Source organism: Ovis aries, chromosome 13 (genome assembly GCF_016772045.2).
Source record: "Ovis aries strain OAR_USU_Benz2616 breed Rambouillet chromosome 13, ARS-UI_Ramb_v3.0, whole genome shotgun sequence".
Classification (NCBI taxonomy): domain Eukaryota; kingdom Metazoa; phylum Chordata; class Mammalia; order Artiodactyla; family Bovidae; genus Ovis; species Ovis aries.
Genome location: NC_056066.1, coordinates 79,344,103 through 79,367,005, shown reverse-complemented (window position 1 = coordinate 79,367,005; position 22,903 = coordinate 79,344,103). Strand labels below are relative to the sequence as shown.

The 22,903-nt window shown below is 50.2% G+C and overlaps 1 protein-coding gene across 5 annotated transcripts in view; it reads left to right on the top strand.

Moving 5' to 3' along the window:
- Positions 1 to 22,903, top strand: part of NFATC2 (nuclear factor of activated T cells 2) — a 156,010-nt gene that overhangs the window by 30,727 nt on the left and 102,380 nt on the right. For 3 of the 5 annotated variants that reach the window (XM_027977330.2, XM_015099935.3, XM_042230280.2), the window contains exons 2-3: positions 4,540 to 5,548; positions 9,702 to 9,873. In XM_027977330.2, the coding sequence (XP_027833131.1) occupies positions 4,540 to 5,548; positions 9,702 to 9,873 (1,181 nt within the window). The remainder of the gene's footprint in view (positions 1 to 4,539; positions 5,549 to 9,701; positions 9,874 to 22,903) is intronic. The other 2 variants (XM_027977332.2, XM_042230282.2) reach the window with 1 other exon arrangement.

Genomic DNA, 22,903 nt, shown 5'->3' with positions numbered 1-22,903 from the left:
GTAGGGAGACAGAGAAGTAAATCTGTACTTGATAGACTTCCCTACATGACTCCGTAAGTTCTGGCAACACTGCAGTCTGTAGTGTCTGAGCCAGCCTAGGGAAAATCAGGGAGGGCTTTCAGGCGGAGGTGGCCCAAGTGAAATCTTAATGAACAAAGAGTGGCTTCCTAGGAGAAGTGAGGACAGGAGGTATGGAAGGGTGTTCTGAGCTATGGGAATAGCACGTGCAAAGGCATGGCGACACAGAGGACCTAGAGCAACAACCTCTGAATCCCCCATCTCTGCTCCATCCTCTTTCTGAACACTGACGCATGGAGTGTGGGTCAGGTGCCTCCCACGGCATGTGGGGTGGTTTTATGCTCTCCTGTGGGCACTACATAAGAGCGCCATCCTCTTGGCAAAGCTGCTTCCCTCTAATCTCCTTAGAAGGAGTGAGGCCTCCATCAGGTGTCATTGTATCTTTAACGCCTTTCTTTCCTGACGTTTTGCCATTTCCTCCTCCCACTTCCGGCTTTGAAAAAATGTCGACTTTCTGGGGTCATGGAAATGTCCTACATCTTGATTGTGGTGATGGCTACCAGAGCATGGAACATTGGGCAAAACTCATGGAACTCTACACTCAAAATCTGTATGTAGAAATGATGCCTTACTTATAAAAAATGAGCATCGAGGAGGAAAAAAAAGTGGGCCGGAGGCTGGGAGCCTTGGGCTAGCAACGGTGTCTCGCTTGAGTTTAGTAACTTTTATTTTGATTGTATTTTTACCCTCCCTTCTATTTATGGAGGTGACACTGATTTTCCATTTGTGGCAGCAGTGTAAAGTTTCCTTAAAAAAAAAAGTCATATGCGAATGAATTTAAATAGAAATATTAAGTAAATAATATTCACTGGTGGTACATGAATATAGCAAAGATCATGCAAGTGGTAAGAAAAGCAAGCTCTTTGGAAACCCTTCTGAGAGAATCGGGTGCTTCTGACATGAAACAAACTTGGCCCAGGGCTGCGTGGGCATGGCGCGGGCTGCGAGGGAGCTGTCTGCAAGGGTGGCAGCTGTTTACAGGGACACAGCGAAGAACCCTACCTACCTAAAGAAACAGCTGAACGATGAGCCTTTTGTCTGTGAGAACTACTGTCAAATGCCCAGGCGACTGGGAATTAAATAATTATAAATTACCTCCATATTCCTTGCTTGTGGGTAAACTTTCAAAATCCTGGGGAGAGAAAAGAAAAAGACACCCTACTGCTTGGATTAATTAAAACCAATGTAAATGCTTTAAATGCTTTTGCTCAGCAGAAACTGGCCTTTCTGTTTTTCATTGCTGCCCAAGAGTGTGAGTGATGTGTGTTTTTAAGTTTTCTGTGATTTTCACATCAGCCTGAGGAGGGTGTTTCTGCTAAGAGGTAGCTCGGTTTTTCTGATAAGGCTGGAATTTTTGCTAAGAGGCTTTCTGTATTTTTCTTTTGCAGACTGTTGTCAAATGTGGATTTGACCTGGATCTCTTCCTAGATTAAAAATCTATGCTCTCTTACCCCTCAGGAAGGGGAGTGTGTGTGTGTGCGTGTGTGTGTGTGTATTTGCAGGCCCAAATGCAAGTTGATGATGAACTGCAGCTTTATAAGAATCTTAGACCCTACAGACTCTAGCTAGAAAAATGAAAAGATTTCAGAGCCAGAAGCAGCCGAGGAGACAGGCTGGGTTTAATATTGTCCTCTTCCAAATGAGGAGGCCGAAACCTAGAGCGGGTGGGGGACTTTTCCAAGGTCACGTGGCTAGAAAGTGGCAGAGAAGGACTGGAACTCAATTCCCTGCTTTTTCCAAACCAGGCGTCACTACGCGAGATCATCTCACATCACCCTGCTCCCCTTGGAATGAAATGAAACATGTCTTTTGAAAATTGTATTTCTACTCTCAACATAATACAGAAATAAGAGTCTCCTTTCTGCCTCTGCCCCTCATTATTAATACTTAGTTCTTCTCCTTGGAGGAGGAGGTCCCTGTTGCCTGAGACTTCCAGAGAAGAGCCTCTGCAGCCATCGGCTTTGTGTGTGTACACACACTCCCCCTCCGTTTCTATCTTACGTGTACTAACACTATCTGGTGGTCATTATATATCAATGCAAAAAGGACCTTTTCCACCCTTTTATAGCTGTATTATATCTCACTGTATGAATGACAGAATTTAACCCATCCCCAGCCAATGGACAGAAGGTTACTTCCAGTTCGGGGGGATTAAGAACAGGGCTGGACTAATTGGACTTATGAATGCACCACATTGCACGCAGGAGTGTACCCGCAGGAGAGATTTCTGCAAGTGCCGTCGCGGGGTTTCAAGTGTGCGCGTTTGGAATTTTGATACTACCAAATCACCCCCCTTGAGGTTCTGTCTGTCTGCCTTTTGGTTGGCATGTTAGCACCTTTGAGTAGCAGTTTAAATATTTCATGCTTTATTCATTTATTCAGCCGACTGACAGTATTTTTGGAGGGTCTGCTTTGTGGGCGATCCCAGGCATTAGGAGTCCAGTGGGGGCTGGGAGCTGGGGGAGAGGCTGACGTTATAAACAAGTACCTGGAGAATTACTGAATTAGAATTGTGAGGAATGCAGTGGAGCAGAGCAGGGAAGTGTGCGCGGGGTCTGATCTCGTCAAGAAGGTCAGAAAGACTTTCGGGAGTGTGTGACACTTTAGCAAAACTCCAGTGAAGGAGCGGCCTTAGTTACCGAGAGAAAGAGGGCTGGATGGGGTTGGGGAAGGGGCTGCTGAGCCAAGGGAACAGCAAGTGCAAAGGTCCTGAGGCAGAAAAGAGCTTGGCACTTTTTGAGAAGAACAGCCAGCTTGGCCAGAGTCCAGAGAGAGAGGAGAGGCTGGAGAGGCAGGCAGAGGCTCCGCCTGGCTGGCTAGTTGAGGTTATCCTTACCCCGGGAGCTGTGGAAAGTCATTTCTGGGCTCCCACCTGAGGAGGGGCAGCACCCGAATCCTGTAAGATGAGCTCAGCTAAACCAGACAGCACTTCCTCCAGGGTGGCTGGCCCAGAAGGGCACAGAGGAGGAGGGGCTTCCCCGTCATAGCCACCAATCCTGCTGTGACAGCGCAAAAGCCAGCCACGGGCTCCGCGGGAACAAATGGGTGGCTTTGTTCCAATAAAGCTTTATGGACACACGCAACCAGCTTCGGGCCATGGGCTGGAGTTCGCCTGCCCCTTAGCAGGATGTGATTCTCTAAACAGATAAGATCTGATGTGACATGAGCTACTAACAGGGGTTAGTGGAGAAAAGGTGGCTGGGAATGATCTTTTTGATGGGCTGGTCACAGGAGCTGCGGACTGAGCAGGCGGGTGAAGGGCAGCAGCCAGGTGGAGGTCGGGGAGAGTTTCCAGGGAGAGGGAACTCCACAGCAAGAGCTGCCTGAAGAATGGGGGCGAAGTCAGCAGGGCTGGTGCTGGGCCAGCCTGGGAGTGGGGAGAGCGGGGTGGGGGACAGGCTGGGGCCAGCCCCTGCTGAGGGCTGGCCTGGGGACATCTCGGGGACAGCCTTTAAGCTGGATTTCACTTAACAGTGGACATTTTAATAGACGGCTGCATGGAGAGCAGACCAGAGAGGGCGAGTGTAGAAATGGGGAGACCAGGGAGGGGCAACTGGCTCAGTGGGAAAGGGTGGCAGGAGGGGGCAGCCAGGATTAAAGAAAAAATCTGATCACTTTGTATCCACTGATTTTACTAGTTTGGGAGCTCTGTAGTTATGGCTGTCTTTTGGGGGCGGAGTAGCTCATCTGTGGAATTTCCAGTCCTGTTCCTTCTGTATTTGGGTGACTCCTTTCCCCTCCCTGGACCTCAGTTTCCTCATCTGTAAAATGGCATGAGATGAGACACGGCTCGGGAGTCTGGGCTGGAAATGAAGCCGCTTTTTACTCGTGGGCACAAACATCTAGGATTTGAGCCCGGAGAGGGCTCCACAGCCTCCAGAGCTGGTGTGGCCACCCCCTTGCATTCCCATCACTGTATCACGAGGGTAGGATGATCAGACAGGCCTTGGTCAGTGTTTTTCGAACTGTGGGTCACGACCCACCTATGGGCCAGGAAATCTGTTTAATGAGTTATGACCAGCATTTAAACAAAGTAACCCCAGACAGGAGGATAGATAAGAGTGCATCGGGGTAAGTATTGTTTGGGGAAGCTTCTGTTTCAGTTGCCAGTGAGTATGATGGTGTGAGCCGAATTGTGAAATAGAAGGGCACCTCCTCTAAGGGACAGGAGTTTGGGAGCCCTCCGGCGGCCAGCCTTCCAGGTCTCTGGCTGAGGCTGCATGGCTGGGGCCAGCTATGCTGCTGCGCTAAACCCTCCCGGCTTCGGTCTCTGTTCAGGGCATCTGGGATCAAGTTGCCTCAATTTCCTTCTGTGAGAGAAGGCTCTAGCTTTGGGGTTTGGCGCGATGGGGATTTAAAAAAAAGAAAACAGGAGGCAAAACCCACCCTGTGATTGCTGTGCATCGGGAGTTGTGTTTTAGAGGCTTAAAAAGACCCCTCCTTCCCTCCTTCTCTTTCCAGAAGAACCGAGTGCGCATAAGGTGGCCAGCCCACCCTCCGGACTCTACCCCGATGATGTCCTGGACTATGGCCTCAAGCCATACAGCCCCCTGGCCAGTCTCTCTGGCGAGCCCCCTGGCCGGCTGCGAGAGCCCGATAGGGTGGGGCCCCAGAACTTTCTGAGCCCCGCCAAGCCACCGGGGGCCTCGGGCCTGAGCCCTCGGATCGAGATCACTCCATCCCACGAACTGATACAGGCAGGGGGGCCCTTCCGCGTGAGAGACATTGGCTTCCTGGGCGAGCAGCCGCCCCCGCCGGGGGTGGCGGCCAGCCCGAGGTTCACGCTGCCCGTGCCCGGCTTCGAGGGGTACCGCGAGCCGCTTTGCTTGAGCCCCGCTAGCAGCGGCTCCTCTGCCAGCTTCATTTCCGACACCTTCTCCCCCTACACCTCGCCCTGCGTCTCGCCCAACAACGGCGGGCCCGAGGACCTGTGTCCCCAGTTTCAAAACATCCCTGCTCATTATTCCCCCAGAACCTCGCCAATAATGTCACCTCGAACCGGCCTCGCTGAGGACAGCTGCCTGGGCCGCCACTCGCCCGTGCCCCGTCCGGCCTCCCGCTCCTCGTCGCCTGGTACCAAGCGGCGGCATTCGTGCGCCGGGGCCTCGGTTGCCCCGCTGCCCGGAGCCTCACCCCAGCGCTCGCGGAGCCCCTCGCCGCAGCCCCGGGACGACGGCGCCCCCGCCGGGTACCCCCCCTCGGCCGGCCCTGCCGCCCTCATGGATGCCTTGAACAGCCTCGCCGGCGACTCGCCCTGTGGGATCCCCCCCAAGATGTGGAAGACCAGCCCCGACCCGTCGCCGGTGTCCGCCGCCCCGCCCAAGGCCGGCCTGCCGCGGCACCTCTTCCCCGCCGTGGAGTTCCTGGGTCCCTGCGAGCAGGAGGAGAGGCGGAACTCGGCCCCCGAGTCCATCTTGCTGGTGCCGCCCACCTGGCCCAAGCAGCTGGTGCCCGCCATTCCTGTCTGCAGGTGAGTCCGGCTTTGGAAGGGATTTACTCCACGGTCTGGTTTTAAGAGGAGGTTTTCTGGTGATGAGCGTGGGACTGGGGCTGGGCTGGGCTGGGCTGGGCTGATTTTCAATCCTAGAGCTCGAAATTGACTGCCAGATCTCGAAATTCTCTGGGGAAGAGAATCTCTGAACGGCAGTTTTCCCGTCTGTAAAGTGGGTATAAGGGTACCTGACTTCCTGGATGGCTGTTAGGAGGGTGCAGTCCTAGGGTGCCTGTGATTGCTCCTGAGGCGCCTGGCATGCTCATTCATTCACTTTTTTAACAAGTGTTTATCAAACACCCCCTGTGTGCCAGGCACTATCAACAGGCGTTGGGGTGAAAAGGGTGAACAGAATGGGAAAGATATTCTGCCTTCCTGGAGCTGACATGCTAGTAAGCACCAAGGTAGCCTCAGCACACGAAATTTACTATCTTTTTATAAGAAGAACTGAAGTTGGTAGGCATCTGCCGTGTGTTTCGATAGTCAGTGATATAGAGGCCCTCTGGAAACGTGGGAGCCAGAATCTTCAAAGAGCTTCAAATCTTGGCAAACTGAAGTGTGCAGACTTGGGGTCTCCCAGTCTGGATCTGAGTCCTGGCTTTGCCCCTCACAGGCTGTGTGATCCTGGGCACACGTATCGCTGCCATTCTGCTATGCCCAGATCAGGCATCACTAGTCACGCAGCGCTCTCTCTCCTTGACCACCTTTTTGATGCTGTGCCCAAGGAAGACATTGCTAATCAATCAGAATCTTCATTCTCATTGAGCACCTCTCCGGGGCTGGGTTCATTACCTGTGAGGTGAGGATAATAACAGTACTGACCTCATTTATTTTTGTTAAGGATTAGGGGTGAGAATATATATCGAAGTCAACATAGAACCTACATAAGAAGGAGCTCATGAAAGAGACAGCTGTTATTGTTATCAGGGGGATCTTATCATTGTAGAGGAAGCACGTTGTTGCTTCCTTGTTGATGAGCTGGCTGCTAGGAGACAGCTCCCAATAGCTGTTAGAGTGATGATACTGGCGATCACAGTCACCAGCATGCCAGGATGCTTGCTGTGTGCCAGGCATGCTTCTGATACGCTCTCTCTCTGGATTATGTCAGGTAATTCTCCCCCAAACCTGGTTTGTTTATATATTTGTGTTCATTTCAATGATAAGGAAAATGAGGGGCACAGCATTTGGGAGCAGATACTATTTTATCAGGTGAAGAATCGAAGCCTTATGCTGTTACCATTACTCCAGTGGTTTTTAAAGTGTTATTTGCTTTTAGCAAATGCAAGTCTTTTTTTTTTTTTTTTTCAAATAAAATGTTGAATGTCAAAATCTCCCTACTCCCCTGCACCCCAGACTGAAATGGACTGAACTGAGCTTCTGGTCTGACGTGTCCTCCAGGGCAGGTTTTGAGAACCGTAGTGCCATCGTAGGTCAGTGTCCCGTGAGAAAAGGAGTTTCTGGGTTTCATAGGGTTCAATGACTGCCTCTGTGGAGGGGCTACTCCCAGCTGTGGGCAGAACATGCGGTCATTTCAAAGGCCATCTGGCCACAGAGCTCTGAGGCTCAAGTTTCCTGGAGCCAATCAAGAACAACAGCTGGTACAGGTTGAGAAACTGGGGCTCAGAGGGGTGAAGCGACACACCCGTCAGTACCCAGCTAGATCATGACCAAGTTGGAAACCAGAATTTGAGATTCCTGACCCCTTGTTCTTTCTAATCAACTCCTGGATTGATCTCCAAAACATGACTTGTATCATGATTGGGCGTGAGGAGGAACATTAATGTAAGACACAATAGTGAGGCATTTATCTGAGACTTTGTTGTATATGAAACCCTTTCCTCTCTATTATATGGCTTGATCTGAGAGGTTCTGATGGCTTAGAGTCCTTCAGCCCCTTCCAAATGCCCAATCTGTGCCAGCCCGTGAGATATTTCCAAGAGTTTTCTATTCGATTGAGAGGATGGGTAATTCAGAGAAGTCTCATGATGGTATTTAGCTCAGGGAGTGTGGATAACTCCACAGGGGCTGAAGTTCAAGTGCAGAATGTCAGATTTGCTGCAGGGGTCTGAGTCTTAAGATTGTATCCCAGTTGTTCCAGAAGCAAAAATTTAGAAGTTGGTACTTAGGGATATTGCATTGAATCTCTACTCACTGTATTTTTTGATTAATACAGAGGTGGAGTGATTTTTCAATAAGCCTTATTTTGCTAACTTTAAATAATTTTAAATTGAGAATGCGAGACTAAGAATATATGACATGAAGGGCACCCTGGTTGTAGGCAGAAGCTTGAAGGCATCTGGAACTGTAGCCAAGGTAGAAATAAGGCACTTTGGACACCTTGAGATTTCAGGGTTAGAGGGACTTCAGGGGGCAGTGTCATTATAAAGAACGGCTGGAGATGTGTTGCATGGTGAGGATGTAAGTATAAGCTGAGTTGTATGTTCAGGTTAAGCTGTAGCGCTGATGGAATTTGTGAGGTTTCCCCCCTCACCCCTTGGAATTGCTCTAATAGAGAAGGAATAGAATTGGCCTTATTGCAAATGCTTAATTAAGTCCAGTTGATAGTGTTAGCTTCTGGCAGTTCTGGACTTAGCAGGAAAGACTGTCCTGATTAGATTAATGTTTCCTCCTGCATGTGAAAAATCAGGACACAGTGACCCAGATTCACGCCTTTGCAGCTTCAAAGCTACTTTGAACACGCAAGGGCTCCGTGAAATAAAACTGTTTGTTCAGCCTTTCATTTATCCTTTGATTGTTCATCTGCCCATCCGCTGAATATTCATGGAAGACCAGACATTGCTCTAGACTTGTTCCATGAATTAAATATTTTCTTGGACCTATTTTAAATAAATTAGTACGATAAGACATAAGGTAGAGGTGTGGACGGCACAAGAGACTTAAATTGGAGCTTTGACTGTGTCTTCCTCTGTGATCTTGGGAAAATGTTTTTAGATTCTCTGGGGCTCTGAGAGCATGCTCTAGATATAGATTGTCAAGCCTTCAGTCATCTCTTCAATGACATAATTCCAAGCTCATGTCAAGTACCTGTTGTGTGTGCTGGGTAGGGTTGAGATTTTATAGTAAAATTAAACTTAATGGCTTGACCTAAAAGATCTTACAACTTTCAATATCATTAATAATATGGTCAGATTGTCTGACACTACCAATACCATTAATACAGATTGTCAACAGGAAGTAACATTTATTTGAAATATACATTACATGAAAAATAATTATAGCTGATATTTATTGAGCATTTATTGGGCTTAAGCTTCTTCTGTGATCTCAATGTCCCCACTTCATAGTTGAGGAAGCTAAGGCCTAGGGAGATGGAGGTATTTGCTCAAAGTCACACAGGTATTTGGAGATGGAGCTGGGACTTGAGCTTGGGTGTGTAACTCCAGCCATGCTCTTGACCTTCATTCCTCATTTAACTGTAGGGAATCTGAGTGGTTTGGCTCATCCATGCCAAAGCCGGACACCTCCCTGTGGTTAGATGTTCTACACTTGACCCGAGAAGTAATGACTATGACTGGGAAAGGCCTCTTCCTAAATATATTTTTAATTGAGATAATCAGACATAGAAATAAGAGCTGGAAAAACACTTCGAATGCCACTTAGTCCCTTTGTGGTTTAGGAGACTGAGAGTGAAGGAGTTGAAGCTGCTTTTAAAGTCACACGGCAGGTTAGTGACCCAGTTGGGGCCCCTGATTTCGGTAACAGAGTTCCTTGGGCCACACTTACTCCTTTGGGGGAAAAAAAAAACCATCCTGTAAGGGCTATCCGTTAGAGGTGGGGGGGGGGATATTTTTCAAAATTCCCAGAGGAAAAGAAGTTGCAGCCTTAGAAACATGCTAGAACTAACATGTCATGAAATAAGCTTCAGAAATTGAGATGTCAGTCATACTGTCTTCACCAAGATGGAAGAGAAAACAGAGGAGGGGAAAGATCTCTGCCTCCTGAAGAGCCCCGCCGGTCATGTCTCAGGAACATGTGCCTCCCAGCCGCAGGCATCTTACCGGCCGCGGGCGGGTGGGTGGTTTTCAGGGAAGGGGCCGTTTGCGTTTATTGTACGGGGGCGCCGGCCGGGGCTCACTGCGCACGTGACCGCTCTGTCTGCTCTTCCTTCCAGCATCCCAGTGACCGCCTCCCTCCCTCCGCTGGAGTGGCCGCTCTCCCACCAGTCAGGCGCCTACGAGCTGCGGATCGAGGTGCAGCCCAAGCCACACCACCGAGCGCACTACGAGACGGAGGGCAGCCGCGGGGCTGTCAAGGCCCCGACGGGCGGCCACCCTGTCGTTCAGGTATGGACTTGCGCTCCCTTCCTCCCGTGTCCTCGGGGGCCACTGGGCCGCTCGCTGCTGCGGAGCTGTTGTTCGGTGCTTATTAGACCGAGCTGCGTGTCTCCGCTTCCTATTCCTCCAAGGGGTGGGAAGTCTCAGATTGAGTGTCAGAAGCTAATAAAGCCACTCAGAAGCCAGGAAAAAAGTCTTCCTGAGCTGGATAGGGGTCGAAGTGATATTCATGCTCCCTCTTCTTCCTTCTCTTTCTGATTGAGAAACTACTGTAGTTTAGTGGAGGTGTTTGGATTGAAGGTTTCTGAAGCCATCGTTTTGTGTTTATATTTTAGGTGAGAGTCCATTAAGGAAAATCAGCATATTGAAAAGTGGGAAAAAGTTAAAACTATACACAGTCCAACTACCTAGAATAATTTTTTTTTTTTTACCATTTTGATATGTTTCCTGTTGCTTGTTTTCTGTTCACAAACATGGCAATGTCTATCAGTGTACATTTATATACTTGTTGTCACAGTAGCTTGTACTTTGATTTTTTTTTTTCTCTTTACATTATACCCAGAGTATTTCCTACTGTTTTTTCCTTAATCATTATCTTTTACCTCTGTGGCTTTTGATTTAACCTCAGATATTTATTTAAAAATAAGCAGAGAATTTTTTTTTTAAATTTCCCTCCAAAATGATCAGAGTTAAAGTGTTCTTAATTATATAGTCTGGTTAACCAGGAACTGATGACTGGTGCCTACCTGCCGACTCAATTAACCAGCCCTTTAATACATTTAAATTAATTTAACTCTTTTAAAAGAAATTTGGCTTAAAGTGAAGGCAAAGTATTTAAAAGTATTAAGTGAGGGAAAGTATGAAGTGAGGGTGAAATACTTACCAGCGTATTCTATGATAAGAATCTGATGGTGCATCAGAACCTTTGAGAGTAGTGTTAAAAATGCAGATTCTTGGGCATCTCCTGAAGCTGTATGAAACAAGTACAGTTCAGACAGAAAACAAACATACAAACCCTAAACCCTAAAATTTCCACAGGTAGCTTCGAGTGTGTACACCTGGTTAAGGACTTTAGTGATACTAGTTGGAACTTCTAAATCCTGGTAATTGTTTTTTCTAAATCTAACATCACCATTTTGGGTGGATTTGTTTTCTATTCATTGCTTTTCATTTACCGCATGGTACGTTTTGCTCTCTGCACGTCTAGTGATTGCTGGCTGTGTGGTGATACTGGGGCGGTGAAGTGTGCTGGGCGTTGTAGAGACTCTCGATTTTGCTGTCTTCCTCTGCAGGTAGTTCAGTTGCTGGCTAGTCACTGTGAACTTTCACCGGTTTGATTTTACTCTTTGTTACGGGGGACCTGTGCAAAGCCTGAGGTGTTCCCCATGCCCTTCAACTTCGTAGGGTTAGCCAGTAAAGTCCGTCTTTTGTGGATCTGGTCGAGGCTTGGTTTTAAGTTCTTACTCACAGTTTCTGTTTGTTTATCTGTTTTGGCTACGCTGGGCCTTCGTTGCTGCCGGCGGGCTTTCTTCTCCAGTTGCAGAGAGCGGGGCTGCTCTCGAGCTGCGGTGCTCGGGGGTTTCCTTGCTGTGGCTTCCCTTGTGGCGGAGCGTGGGTTCCCTGGCATGTGGGTTGCATTAGGTGAGGCGTGAGGGCCCAGTAGTTGGGGCTCCAGGGTTCTCGAGTTGGGGCTCAGCAGCTGTGGGATGGGCTAGTTGCCCCAAGGCGTGTGGGGTCTGCCCAGACCAGGGGTTGAGCCTGTGTCCTCTTGAAAGGCAGATTCTCCACCTCTGGATAGCCAGGGAAGTCTCAGACTTGGTTTTAGACTGTGTAAGGGTGGGTCCAAAGTAGGCTTTACTCAAAGGCATGACCTCATTCTTAAGGCCTAGTCTTTTCGGATGCTTTTTGGGGAGGTCAATCCTCTCTGATGGGCTAGAATTCTGATATTCCAGCTCTGCTGAACCTCCAGCTTCTCTGTTTCCCTTTTTACCCTATAGCTGCCTCTTTCTGATAAACCCTGCACATTTCCCCTGTGATTACCCAGCCCAGCCCTTGGTCACAGACTTGGGGAACCCCCTTCCCAGCCCCTTCCCCCTCTCTAATGCTTTACCCACAGATTCTAGATGCTTCCACAGCCTGGGACTCTGAACCCTGCCGCCACCCCTTGCTCAGCAGGACCACTGTGTTCTGTTTGAACTCCACGCTCTGCATGTGGGAGGGAAAGTGTCCCCAGGCAGAGAGCTGCAGGGAGCCTGTGTTCACCTGATGCGTCTCCTTTCCGTCATGGACCATGGTTGTATGCTGCCTGCTGTCTAATACCTGAAAGCAGTTGGCTTATTCTTTCCTGGGTTGAAATGGCACATCCATCTTTATCCTTTCATGACCTTCGATCGCAAATATATTCAGCATTGTTTTAACTTTTTATTTTATATTGGAATGTGGCCGATTAACAATGTTGTGATAGTTTCAGGTGGACAGCGAAGGGGCTCAGCCGCACATATCCACGTGCCCTTTCTCCTCTAACCAACCCCCGCCCCCCCGCCCGCCCCGAAAGCAGTTGACTTATAAACTTTTGTCATATTTTGTAGTTGTTTTTGATGGCAGGGCTGGTCTCATATTATTTGCTCCATCATGTTTGAAAATTGATTTTTGGAAAAGAAAATCTTCATATCGTCATCAAGTGAGGCTTATCTACTCTAGGATGAGAACCTCCTGGCCTGGAGCTGGTGGCAGGGTATGTTGGAGTCAAAGCCTTTGGCTGTAACGGAGAGAGAAACTCATTGAAAGGCAGTGAGCAAAGGGGGAGTGTATGAGGAGCCTACTGGAATTACATATAATCAGGTCAGGAGATTCAGCTCCGGAAGAACCTGGGCTGGTGGTCACGAGTCCCAAGATTTTTTTCTCTGCTCAGTCAATCCAGTCAACAGGTGGACACGTCCTGCAGGAATCTGCTGAGCACCTGCCCTTTGCCATCTGCTTAATGCTGAGGTTCAGTAAAGACTGACAGAGAAGCTATGGTCTTCTTCTCTATGGAGCTCACGATCTGGGGGTATAAAGTTGCTGACTTAAATGATCACGAAAACAATTACGTTGCAAACTGTGGCAAGTGGCAGGAAGGAAGCGTGCACGAGGCTCTGGGCGCATAAGTCAGTGTAGACGGGGGAAGGTTTCCCTGGTGAGATTTCCTCAAAGACGAGACCAGCGCTGAGGATGCGTGGTGGGAACAGTAGGTGCAAATGCCCGGGGGCAGAAGGGAGCAAACTGTGGCAGAGGAACTTGAGGAAGCCAACGTAACTGGACTGGGAAGGGCCAGGGGGCGGGAGCGTGGGTGGCCTGGTCAACCAGTGGGGAGGATTTGGCTTTCATCCTGGCACAGGCAAAGCAGGGGAGAAGCAAGAAGAAGAGCTGGGGGGCTGTGTCCCCGGTGTCTGTCCTCGAGGGGCTACGTGGTGCCTTTGCTCTCTGATTCTTCAGCAAGCCTGTGTGGAGCACTGCTCTGTCCCAGGCACGGTTCTAGATTCTGGGGTATGGTATGAGCGAAACAGCCAGAAACCCTCACCCCCATGAACTCACAGTTTAGCAAGATGATGCAAATAATAGTTAACACTTAGCGAGCACTTATCTCATGTCACACCCTTTCCAAGTGAGGATCTGTGTTAAGTTAAATTTATTTAATCCTCACAAAAGCCTTAGGAAGTAGTTACAGTTAGGTCAGGGAGATGTCAAGGACCTTACTCAAGGTCATAGCTCTCGAATGGTGGACTTAGAATTTGGACTCTGGTGTCTGGCTTTGCCTGCTAGACAGCTTTTCTCATATTCCACATCTCTCTGCAAACCAACTTTCCCTGCCTCCTCGTTCTCACCAGACAGAGAAGACCTGGTGGAAAGATGCCCGCACCTCCTGCCTGTCAGATTTCCTATGCTGTCTTAATTCTAGTCCCTCACCAGCTCATTGGAGTCCGAATCCTGACCTTTAGGGAGATCCTAATTGGCTCTGATTAGGAAGGGTGCCGCCCACTGTCCAGTTAGGTCAGACCATGTGGAGTGCAAGGCTCTGCTCACCCATTCATCAAGGGCTGGGGCCATGGAAAGTTCCAGAAAAGAAAGTAGACTGTAGACACAGTTCTGAAGATGTCCTCTACACTGTGCCTGGCATTCCCGCTTCTCTCTTTTTTTGGCTGCACGTGCAACACGCAGGATCGTAAGTTCCCTGACCGGGAGTCACACCTGCGTCCTCCCCCCGCCCCCCCCAACAGCGGAGCCACTGCACCTCCAGGGAAGGCCAGCTGCCCCTCTTCTGGTTTGAAAACCCAATGTATGACTTAAAAGTTTATAGCCACATCCTCAAAAGACACAAAGTGAAGCCTTTCTTTCTTTTTTTTTTTTTAAATCATTTGAATAGATCAGGTTTTCTTCAAAATGAAATGTGCTAACCCCTGATTTGTTTTAGCTTAGGAAGTCATTTAAAAAAAAAAACAACCCTCTTTGAAAAATGACAAGAAGAGGGGGCTTTAAGAAGACAAGGACTCTCAACCTTTAAGGAGGTGTGAAAACCTCTGTCAAAGCCTGGAGGATTGCCCTTCCAATCCTGGAAGAGCCCTGCTTCCTGTCCTGCCTAGGAGCTCCTGCCGGTTTCTCTCCTGATCTCTGCCTCTCTCTCCATCTGTGTCTATTTCTGTACTGTGCCCTGGCTCTCTCCTCTCCCTCTCAGTGACTGGCTCCCACCCTTCTCTTTATTTACCACCTATAAACCTTCACTTTTTCTGTATGCCTAGTGGTTTTATGCGCTTCTTTATATGAAAATAAAATGAGTACACGACCATTTCTTTCGCTTTGTTTAAATATAAAATTGCAAATCTTAAGCATATGCCACGTTCAGCTGTTTTTGTTTTTTGTTTTTTTTTTTTTCTTTTGTCTTTTCTTTCTCTTGAATGTCAGTTGGTCTGGGAAGAAAGTCTGCTCCAAACTTTAAATGCTTTTCAGATCTCATGACTCATTCGCTCGGTGAATATTTTGTCGAGGACCTGCTGTGTGCCTGGCAGCGCGCCAGGCGCTGGTAAAGTACTGATGGGTGTGAGATGGATGAGGTCTGGGCCCTGGTGGCACTCGAGGGGCTGGGCAGGGCATGCCAGGCAGACCAGGATGGTTTGGTGTGACTGTCGCTGAGATGTGGGTGGGTCAGGCAGGCCAGATGAGGCCATCTGGGATTATACCTGGACTCCAAGGTAGACTGACAGCCGATTGGGAGTTCATCTGCTGGACGTGCAGTTGGGGGTGACTGCTGAGACAGAACGAGCTGTGCCAAGCAGCCGCGACTCGGGTGACCTGCGTTAGACGGGGGATCTCTCTGTGGAGCTGACTTGTCACCTGGGGCCTGGAGCAGGTGATTGAGCCAGCAAGAAGAGGAGTATTGCCCATCCTCTCTCTCTCTCTTTTGGTGTGGTGGGCGGGGGGAGTGTTCCGTGTACAGGACACTGCTCCTGAGGCAGGGAAGAACTTCTGAGGACCCGAAGGAAGGCCGGTGTCACTTGACTAGCCTGGAGGATGATGGTTGGCGGGACTCATAAGCCAAGATGAGGAACCAGGGCTTTATTTCAGGGCAAGGGGAAGGGAGTGGTGAGTTTTGAGCAGGGAAGGAAGGCGATTCTGATTGAATACTTGGGGATCGCTCGGGCTTCCCTCTAAGGAGTGGGTTCCTCTAAGGGAGAAAGCAGGGAGGCGAATTTGACAGGCTGTGGCAGTGCCAGGTGGAAGGCCAAGGTGATGAGGATGGGGAGGTGGCATTGGGAGGGGAGAGAATGGGTTCCATGGTATGAGGTTCAGGACTCAGTGCTGGCTTAGCCGTGGGTAGAGGGGAGGTATCATCTGCCACTCCAGAAGACTTGGGGTGAAAGTCATTTTCTTAGGGGAAGATTACAAGTTCATTGTGGGATGAGGGAATTAGAAAGAGCTTGCGAGGCATCCAGGCAATGATGGCAAGTCTGTGGTTGGGTGTATGAACCTGGAAGTTTCACCTGTTGTTGCTGCTGCTGCTAAGTCGCTTCAGTTGTGTCTGACTCTGTGCGACCCCATAGATGGCAGCCCACCAGGCTCTTCCATCCCTGGGCTTCTCCAGGCAAGAACACTGGAGTGGGTTGCCATTTCCTTCTCCAATGCATGAAAGTGAAAAGTGAAAGTGAAGTCGCTCAGTCGTGTCCAACTCTTCACAACCCCATGGACTGCAGCCCACCAGGCTCGTCCATTCATGGGATTTTCCAGGCAAGAGTACTGGAGTGGGGTGCCACTGCCTTCTCCGGGAAGTTTCACCTAGAAAGCTCTAAATCGTATGAAGCTAGAGCCAGTTTATGGTTCTTTCTGAGGAGTCTGGGTATCTTAGCTCTTTGACCTGACTTTGACCTGTAGGGATCAGAGAAAGGGAACCACTCAATTCACCTCGAAAGAGCCACATGCCTTTTGGTGGAACCTGGCCATCGTTTCCTCCTTCTATTTCAGGGCAGGAAGCAGTGGTCCTTGGGTGGACAAAGCTGGCATTCAAAGGTAGCTTTGTAAGGTTGGGCTTTAAGTGTTTCCCTGGCTCTCTAGCTGATGGGAGCTCATAATACCCCAGTTGAGAGCTGCCATTGTCACTTAACCCTTTCCCTGCCTGCTTCCAGACCCTTTCACCGTAATCCTGCATTAGAAATTCCCCGTAGAGGACACTCAGTTAGTTTCTTCATCCATCCTTGTGTGGGGGATTTCGATAAATGTTATTTTCACCACTCTCTGGGACGTGTTTTCAACTAAAAGAAGGATTGGAAAGCCATCCTTTTTGTTAGAAAGTAATCAAAATCCGAGGCTGTTTAAGCACACTACACACCTCCAAAGACAATACTCCTGATTCTTTCCAACAGATGTTCAGACATATGGAAGCAACATGGGCAGTTCCTTTAGGAGAAATTCCTTGCAGATGCAGAAACCTGATCTCAGTTTCGTCCTGGGTAGCAGGACCGAGCTTCGCAGGGAGAAAACCAGGAGGCCGGGCCGCACCTGTCCCAGTTGCCGCCTTCCCAGCCCAGAGGCGGCCAGTCAAGTCTCTGAGCTTTCCTCCCGTAAAACAGATTACAGGACAGTGATTTTCATCCTGTTGGATTTAGGCTTTTGTCCTTGCTGCGACTCACTTTAAATTACATCTGAGACAGGGGAGAAAGAAGCCAGATGGGGTTTCCTCCTTACCAGGCGAAACTGGAGTCGTGACAGGGAGCCTCGCTTCTCTGGCAGTCGGCTGAGCCTGTTGGCTTCTGTCGACTCATAACGCTCTTGTGCTCGGTGAGGCTGGCTGGGGAAACGGAAGCGGGACTTGCTGAGGCTAATTTGTCTCGATCAGGGCTGCTGCGTTTGCTTGACAGAGGTTCCATCAGACCTTCTGGGGAAGGAACGGAGAGGGAAACGACGCCCCAGCTTCAGGGGAGGGGCGTGGGCGCTGATCACCCGAGGCTCGCCTTGCTCCTCCTTGGCTCAGAATTCATTGCTACACACCTTCCAGGTGACCGCCCCGGTCCAGGCGCTGGGAATACCGCCGTGACCGAAACAGAGGCAAATTCCTGCCCCCCAGGGCGTTGACTTTCTGGCTGCCGCGAGATAAACAATACGTCTAATAAATAGGAAAATTCAATAGTGTGTTGGAAGGTGATAAGTGCTGTGGGAAAACCTGCCGGGGTGGGGGAGGGGAAGTGGGCATGGTCGGATAGGCCTTCCTGAGAAGCTAGCATCTGAGCCCAGAGACCGGAAGGTGCAGTTTTCTGGGGATGAGCGCTCCGGGGGGCCAGGGCCACGCTGGGTGCGGCCTGGGGGCAGAGAGGAGGCCTGCGTGGGCAGGGCAGGCTGAGTCAGGACCCGGGAGGAGAAGGCGGGGCCCAGAGGATGCGCAGACTCGGCCTTGGGCTCTGCAGACTCACGGGAAGGTGGGGGCTGGGGTCTGACGGGGTCCCTCTGGCTGCCTGCCTTCGGGGGGCTGGGAGAGGAGCAGCGAGACAAGGGAGGCTCGTGGTCCAGGCGACACAGGCGGCGGCCAGACTGGCCCTGAGGGGTGGGGCACCTGAGAGGTGGTTGGGTTTTCGGTGTTCAGGCTAATCAGATTTTTTTTTGAGACGCGGGTCACAGGCAGGAGTCGCGGTGTGGCCGCAGTCTTGGGGAAGGCTGGAGTTCCGAGGGTTGAGCAGGCCTGCCCCCGCCGCTGCGGTGCTCCTGTTTTCAGAGGGGAGGGACCATCGGGGCTGGCTTGACCCGGCCTTTTCCTTTAAAAGTGAGGGTGGGGTGGGGTGGGGGGGGGGGTGGGGATGCCGAAGCCAGCTTTAGGAGGAGCCGTCCTCACTGCCCAGCCTTTGTCTACATACCACTCTCTTGATTGTAACACTGGCCACTAATTAAAATTTTTTCTTTTTTAATAAAAGAGTACAGACCAAACCAAGTGTAGCTGTGGGCCAGATGTAGCCCTCCTGGGTTACCTTGGCTGGGGCTGGAGTGCTCACGTAGGCCTTATAAAAGCAGGGAGACAGGTGCTGGCCTTCAAGGTGAGCCGTGGGGGGGGGCGGGGGCGGGGAACAGAGGGTCCTGGGGGCGGGGCCTGCACGGGTGTGGAGGGGCGGGGCGGCACGGGGTTGGATGGTGCAGTGCGCTCCTGACTGCACGCCGGAAACACTGTGGGAAGCACGAGGTGCTCACGGGACAATAGAAATGACCATGGGTGAGTCCCAGACCTCGCCCACACCTCGCCCACCCCTCGCCCCCAGTGTAAGCAGAGAACGGAGGCTTCTAGGATCTTGAGGGAATAGCTGTTCCAGAAAGCGAACAGTGTTTGCAGTACGTCAGGCAACCAGTGGGAACATAGAGAGGAAGCTTCACTTGTGCATAAAGAAATCTGTGGGTCCTTGTTAAGGGCCACGCGGGCGGATAGAACAATAGCAGCTACATGTGCTGAGCATCTTCTGGGGACTCTCCTTCGAGTGAGCTGCTTAAATCTTTGTAGCCACGCCATAGAGTGTGGGTGGTAGGATGACTCGTTTTACAGACAAGGACATTGGGACACAGAGAGGGTAGGCAACTTGGCTGATGTCACCCAGCCGGTGAGTGGTGGCTCTAATTTGGACATAGGACGTGTTCAGGCAGAACCTGCGCTGAACCACTGGTCTGTGCTGCCTTTTGGAAGAAGAACCATCTTATGAATCCTGGTGTGGAGGTTAGGGCTGCCTGTTCTGAGCCTCGCAGCACCATGGGCTGGTTCTGCCCATAATTGTGTCTGTTTATTGAGCACTTACTATGTGACAGGCATGTCGCACGGAGGGGCTCAGGCAGGCATGCTGTCCCTGCCTGGTGAGCAAAGCTTGGGGGTGCTGAGTGCCTTCCCCAGGGAACAGATGGTCACTAGTGACTCTGACCAAGCTTCCCCATGTGCCACCTGCAGGAGGCACTATTAACCCCATTTACAGATGAGGAAACCGAGGCTCAAGGTCACACCACTGAGCAGAGAGGGCGATACCAATGTCTACTTCCTAGGGTTTTGGCAAAGATAAATGACTTAAGATGGGAAATGCGTAGCACGGCGCCTGGCGTGCACCAGGCACTCCCGTGTGCACAATATCCCTCTTTCCTGTGGTGGTTTGTCTTCCTCTGGACCATCCTGTGAGGATAAAGAAGGAGCCTTTTTTTCTTGCATGGACATTTGGTTTCACACGCCTGTCACCCTGGCGCTGGGATGGACACGACCGCAATGCTGATGATAGATGACACGCGTGCCTGTCATCTGCTGGCAGGTGCCCTGGGTGAGGTCAGAGGACTCGCTCAGGGTTGTGTAGCTGAGACGTGGTGGGGCTGAATTTATATTAAAGTTTATCTGTGGCAGTGCTGGGTCTCCATTGTGGTGTGTGGGCTTTCTCCAGCTGCAGTGAGCGGGGGCTTCTGTCTAGTTGTGGGCCGTGGGCTTCTCACTAAAGGGGCTTCTCTCGTTGCTGAGCACAGGTTCTAGGGCATGCAGGCTCAGTAGTTGTGGCACAGGCTTGGTTGCCCCGCAGCAGGTGGCATTTGACTAGACCAGGGATCGAACCTGTGTCCCCTGCACTGGCCGGTGGGTTCTTAACCGCTGGGCCACCAGGGAAGTCCTGGAGCTGAATTTGAAAGCGCACCTCTAGGGCTCCTTGGCCAAGCTGTCTCCCCTGTTGTGTATGGTCCTCAGGCTCACTGCTTTTGGCTGGTTCTGAACATTCTGACTCAGGTTTGGAGAAGTTTGTGTGGGGCTGTGTGTGTGTGTGTGTGTGTACATACATGTAATATTTTAATATAAATGTATAAACACATATACTATGTATATGTGTGCTTATGTGCATCAGGTATATGTAATGTGTGATCATATATGTCACTTTTGTTCTCTTATTTTTATCTTAGTATGTATTCAGCATTTGAAAAACGTATAAAACAGGAAGCAGACAGCCCCCTTGTCACCTGGAGAGAACTAATCTCCTTGCTTTGGTGCTTTCCCCATGCTTGCACACTTAAGCTCATGGCACCTAGCTCCTGCCCTGCCTTTACTTTACTGAATCTGTGTTTATTTTCATGATATCTGGGGATAATAGCTAACATCCAAGGTAGTTGGGAGCTGCTTTGCGTGCCTCCCGTGTGTGAGAGGATGCAATGCTGCCATGATTTCCAGGAACACCTGAAGGCAGGGAGAGGTTAAGGAAGTGGGTCAGCCTCGACCTGAGCCTAGAGGCTCCAGCTCCAAAGCCTGCACCCTTAGGAGGCATCGATGATCCTGAGATAATTTTCCAGCTTGCTCCTAGGGGCTTCTGTTGTTACCTAGGTATTTGGGGAAAAAAGAATCAGGAAATAAATCCAGTCTGTTTGAACATCAGGACAGACTTCCCCCCTGCTAGGGTGCTTGCTCTCCTGCTGCCCATCGCCCTTGCCCGCACCTGGGTTCCTGCCCACCCTGACTTGTTCTCATCATGCTAGTTGGCGTGACTGAACAAGGATCAGCTGACCCCTGGGGCCTCCGGGTCCCTCACAGCGGACAGCATGTTACTTCTCTCTTAGGATCTAGAGGGGGTGGGACGGTGCTGAGTACAGCCAGCTCTGGTTTCCTGTGCCACTTACTTTTGGGGAAGGAAGTGTATTCGCATGGTGCAGAATTCGAGACATACAGGAGATGCTCGGGACAAGCCTTCCCTCCCTCCTCAGACCCTCGGGGCGGGGGCGCCTCATCTCCCTGAAGCGCCAGTGTCGCCAGTTTCTCGAGTCCCTCGAGCGGCGGTTTGTGTCTGTCCTTGTGGCTGGACGCACTCTTGTCCTCGCCTTCATCACTGGTGGGGTAGTTTATAAAGGCTTGGCAGGATGCCCTGCATATTTAAAATCGCCAATAAACGATCAAGGCCATTATTACTGTGGAGCTTAAAAAGGCATCACATTTTGATTTTCCAAGTAGTAAGTAAAGCTGAGTAGATCTTCTTGGCATCATTTACTTAACCAAATAGAACTTTCATTCAAACTGAGGTTGCTGTTAAGGGAATTCCATCTCCCTAATTTGACATTTATTGTGAAACTGTAACTACTGCCCTAATGAATAGTTTTGGAAGCTGCCTCAAGTAAATGTTTGTTAAGCCTTGGCTGTACCTGTCCCTAGGAGAATCCCAGGGACAGGGGAGCCTGGTGGGCTGCCATCTATGGGGTCGCACAGAGTCGGACACGGCTGAAGCGACTTAGAAGCAGCAGGTATAGTGACGTAAAAGAATCCATCAGCCTACACTGGCTGTATCCCACATCCGTGCCTGTATCCTTTCTCACTCCATCCAAAAATGATAACATTGGCAGTAAAAGCCACAGATGGTATCAGTGTGGGCAGGATGGTGTGGTTAAAAAGTAGCACGAAAAGCTTGGAGTAGGGTTGAGGGGTTTTCCTGCTTCTCTCTTATTTATTCAACAAACGTTGATGGGCTTTCACCACATGCCAGGCTCCATGCTGGATTCTCACTCAGTTCAGTCCATTTGCCAAGACAGCACATTCAGAAGCAGAGATGTTACTTTGCCGACTAAGGTCCGTCTAGTCAAGGCTGTGGTTTTTCCAGTAGTCATGTATGAATGTGAGAGTTGGACTGTGAAGAAAGCCGAGCACCAAAGAATTGATGCTTTTGAACTGTGGTGTTGCAGAAGACTCTTGAGAGTCCCTTGGACTGCAAGGAGATCCAACCAGTCCATCCTAAGGGAGATCAGTCCTGGGTGTTCACTGGAAGGACTGATGCTAAAGCTGAAACTCCAGTACTTTGGTCACCTCATGTGAACAGTTGACTCATTGGAAAAGACTCTGATGCTGGGAAGGATTGGGGGCAGGAGGAGAAGGGGACGACCGAGGATGAGATGGCTGGATGGTATCACCGACTTGATGGACGTGAGTCTGAGTGAACTCTGGGAGTTGGTGATGGACAGGGAGGCCTGGCGTGCTGCGATTCATGGGGTCACAAAGAGTCAGACATGACTGAGCGACTGAACTAAACTGAACCTGGGGGCTTGTTCAAAATGCAGAGTCTGCTGAGTTGGAACCTCCCTTGTATAAGATCTCCTGGTGATTCATGTCCTTTCAGGAAAAATTTGCTGACTGGAGATGGGGATAGATTAGTGAACAGAACAGATGAATCCTGTATTCTTACAGGGTCGGTGTTCTGGTGAAGCGAGACACACAGCAAAACAATAAATCTAGTGATGAAAAAAAAAAGCAATAAGAAGACAAATAAGGCAGGATGGGGGTTGGAAGATGATTGTGAGTTGGTAAGGATGCTATCTAGGGAAGAACTTTCTGAAGAGGTGAGATTTAACCAGATTTTCGAGTCAGTGAGAGAATAAGTTGTGTCACTGTCTTGAGGGAAAGTGCTGTAGGAAGGGAACGGCGAGTGCAGAGGCCCTGAGGCAGGAGCCTTCTTGGTGTCCACTTTGGACATTAGCTCAGAGGTGGGTTCTGATTAGGCTGCTGCTGAGTCGCTTCAGTCGTGTCCAACTCTGTGCGACCCCACAGACGGCA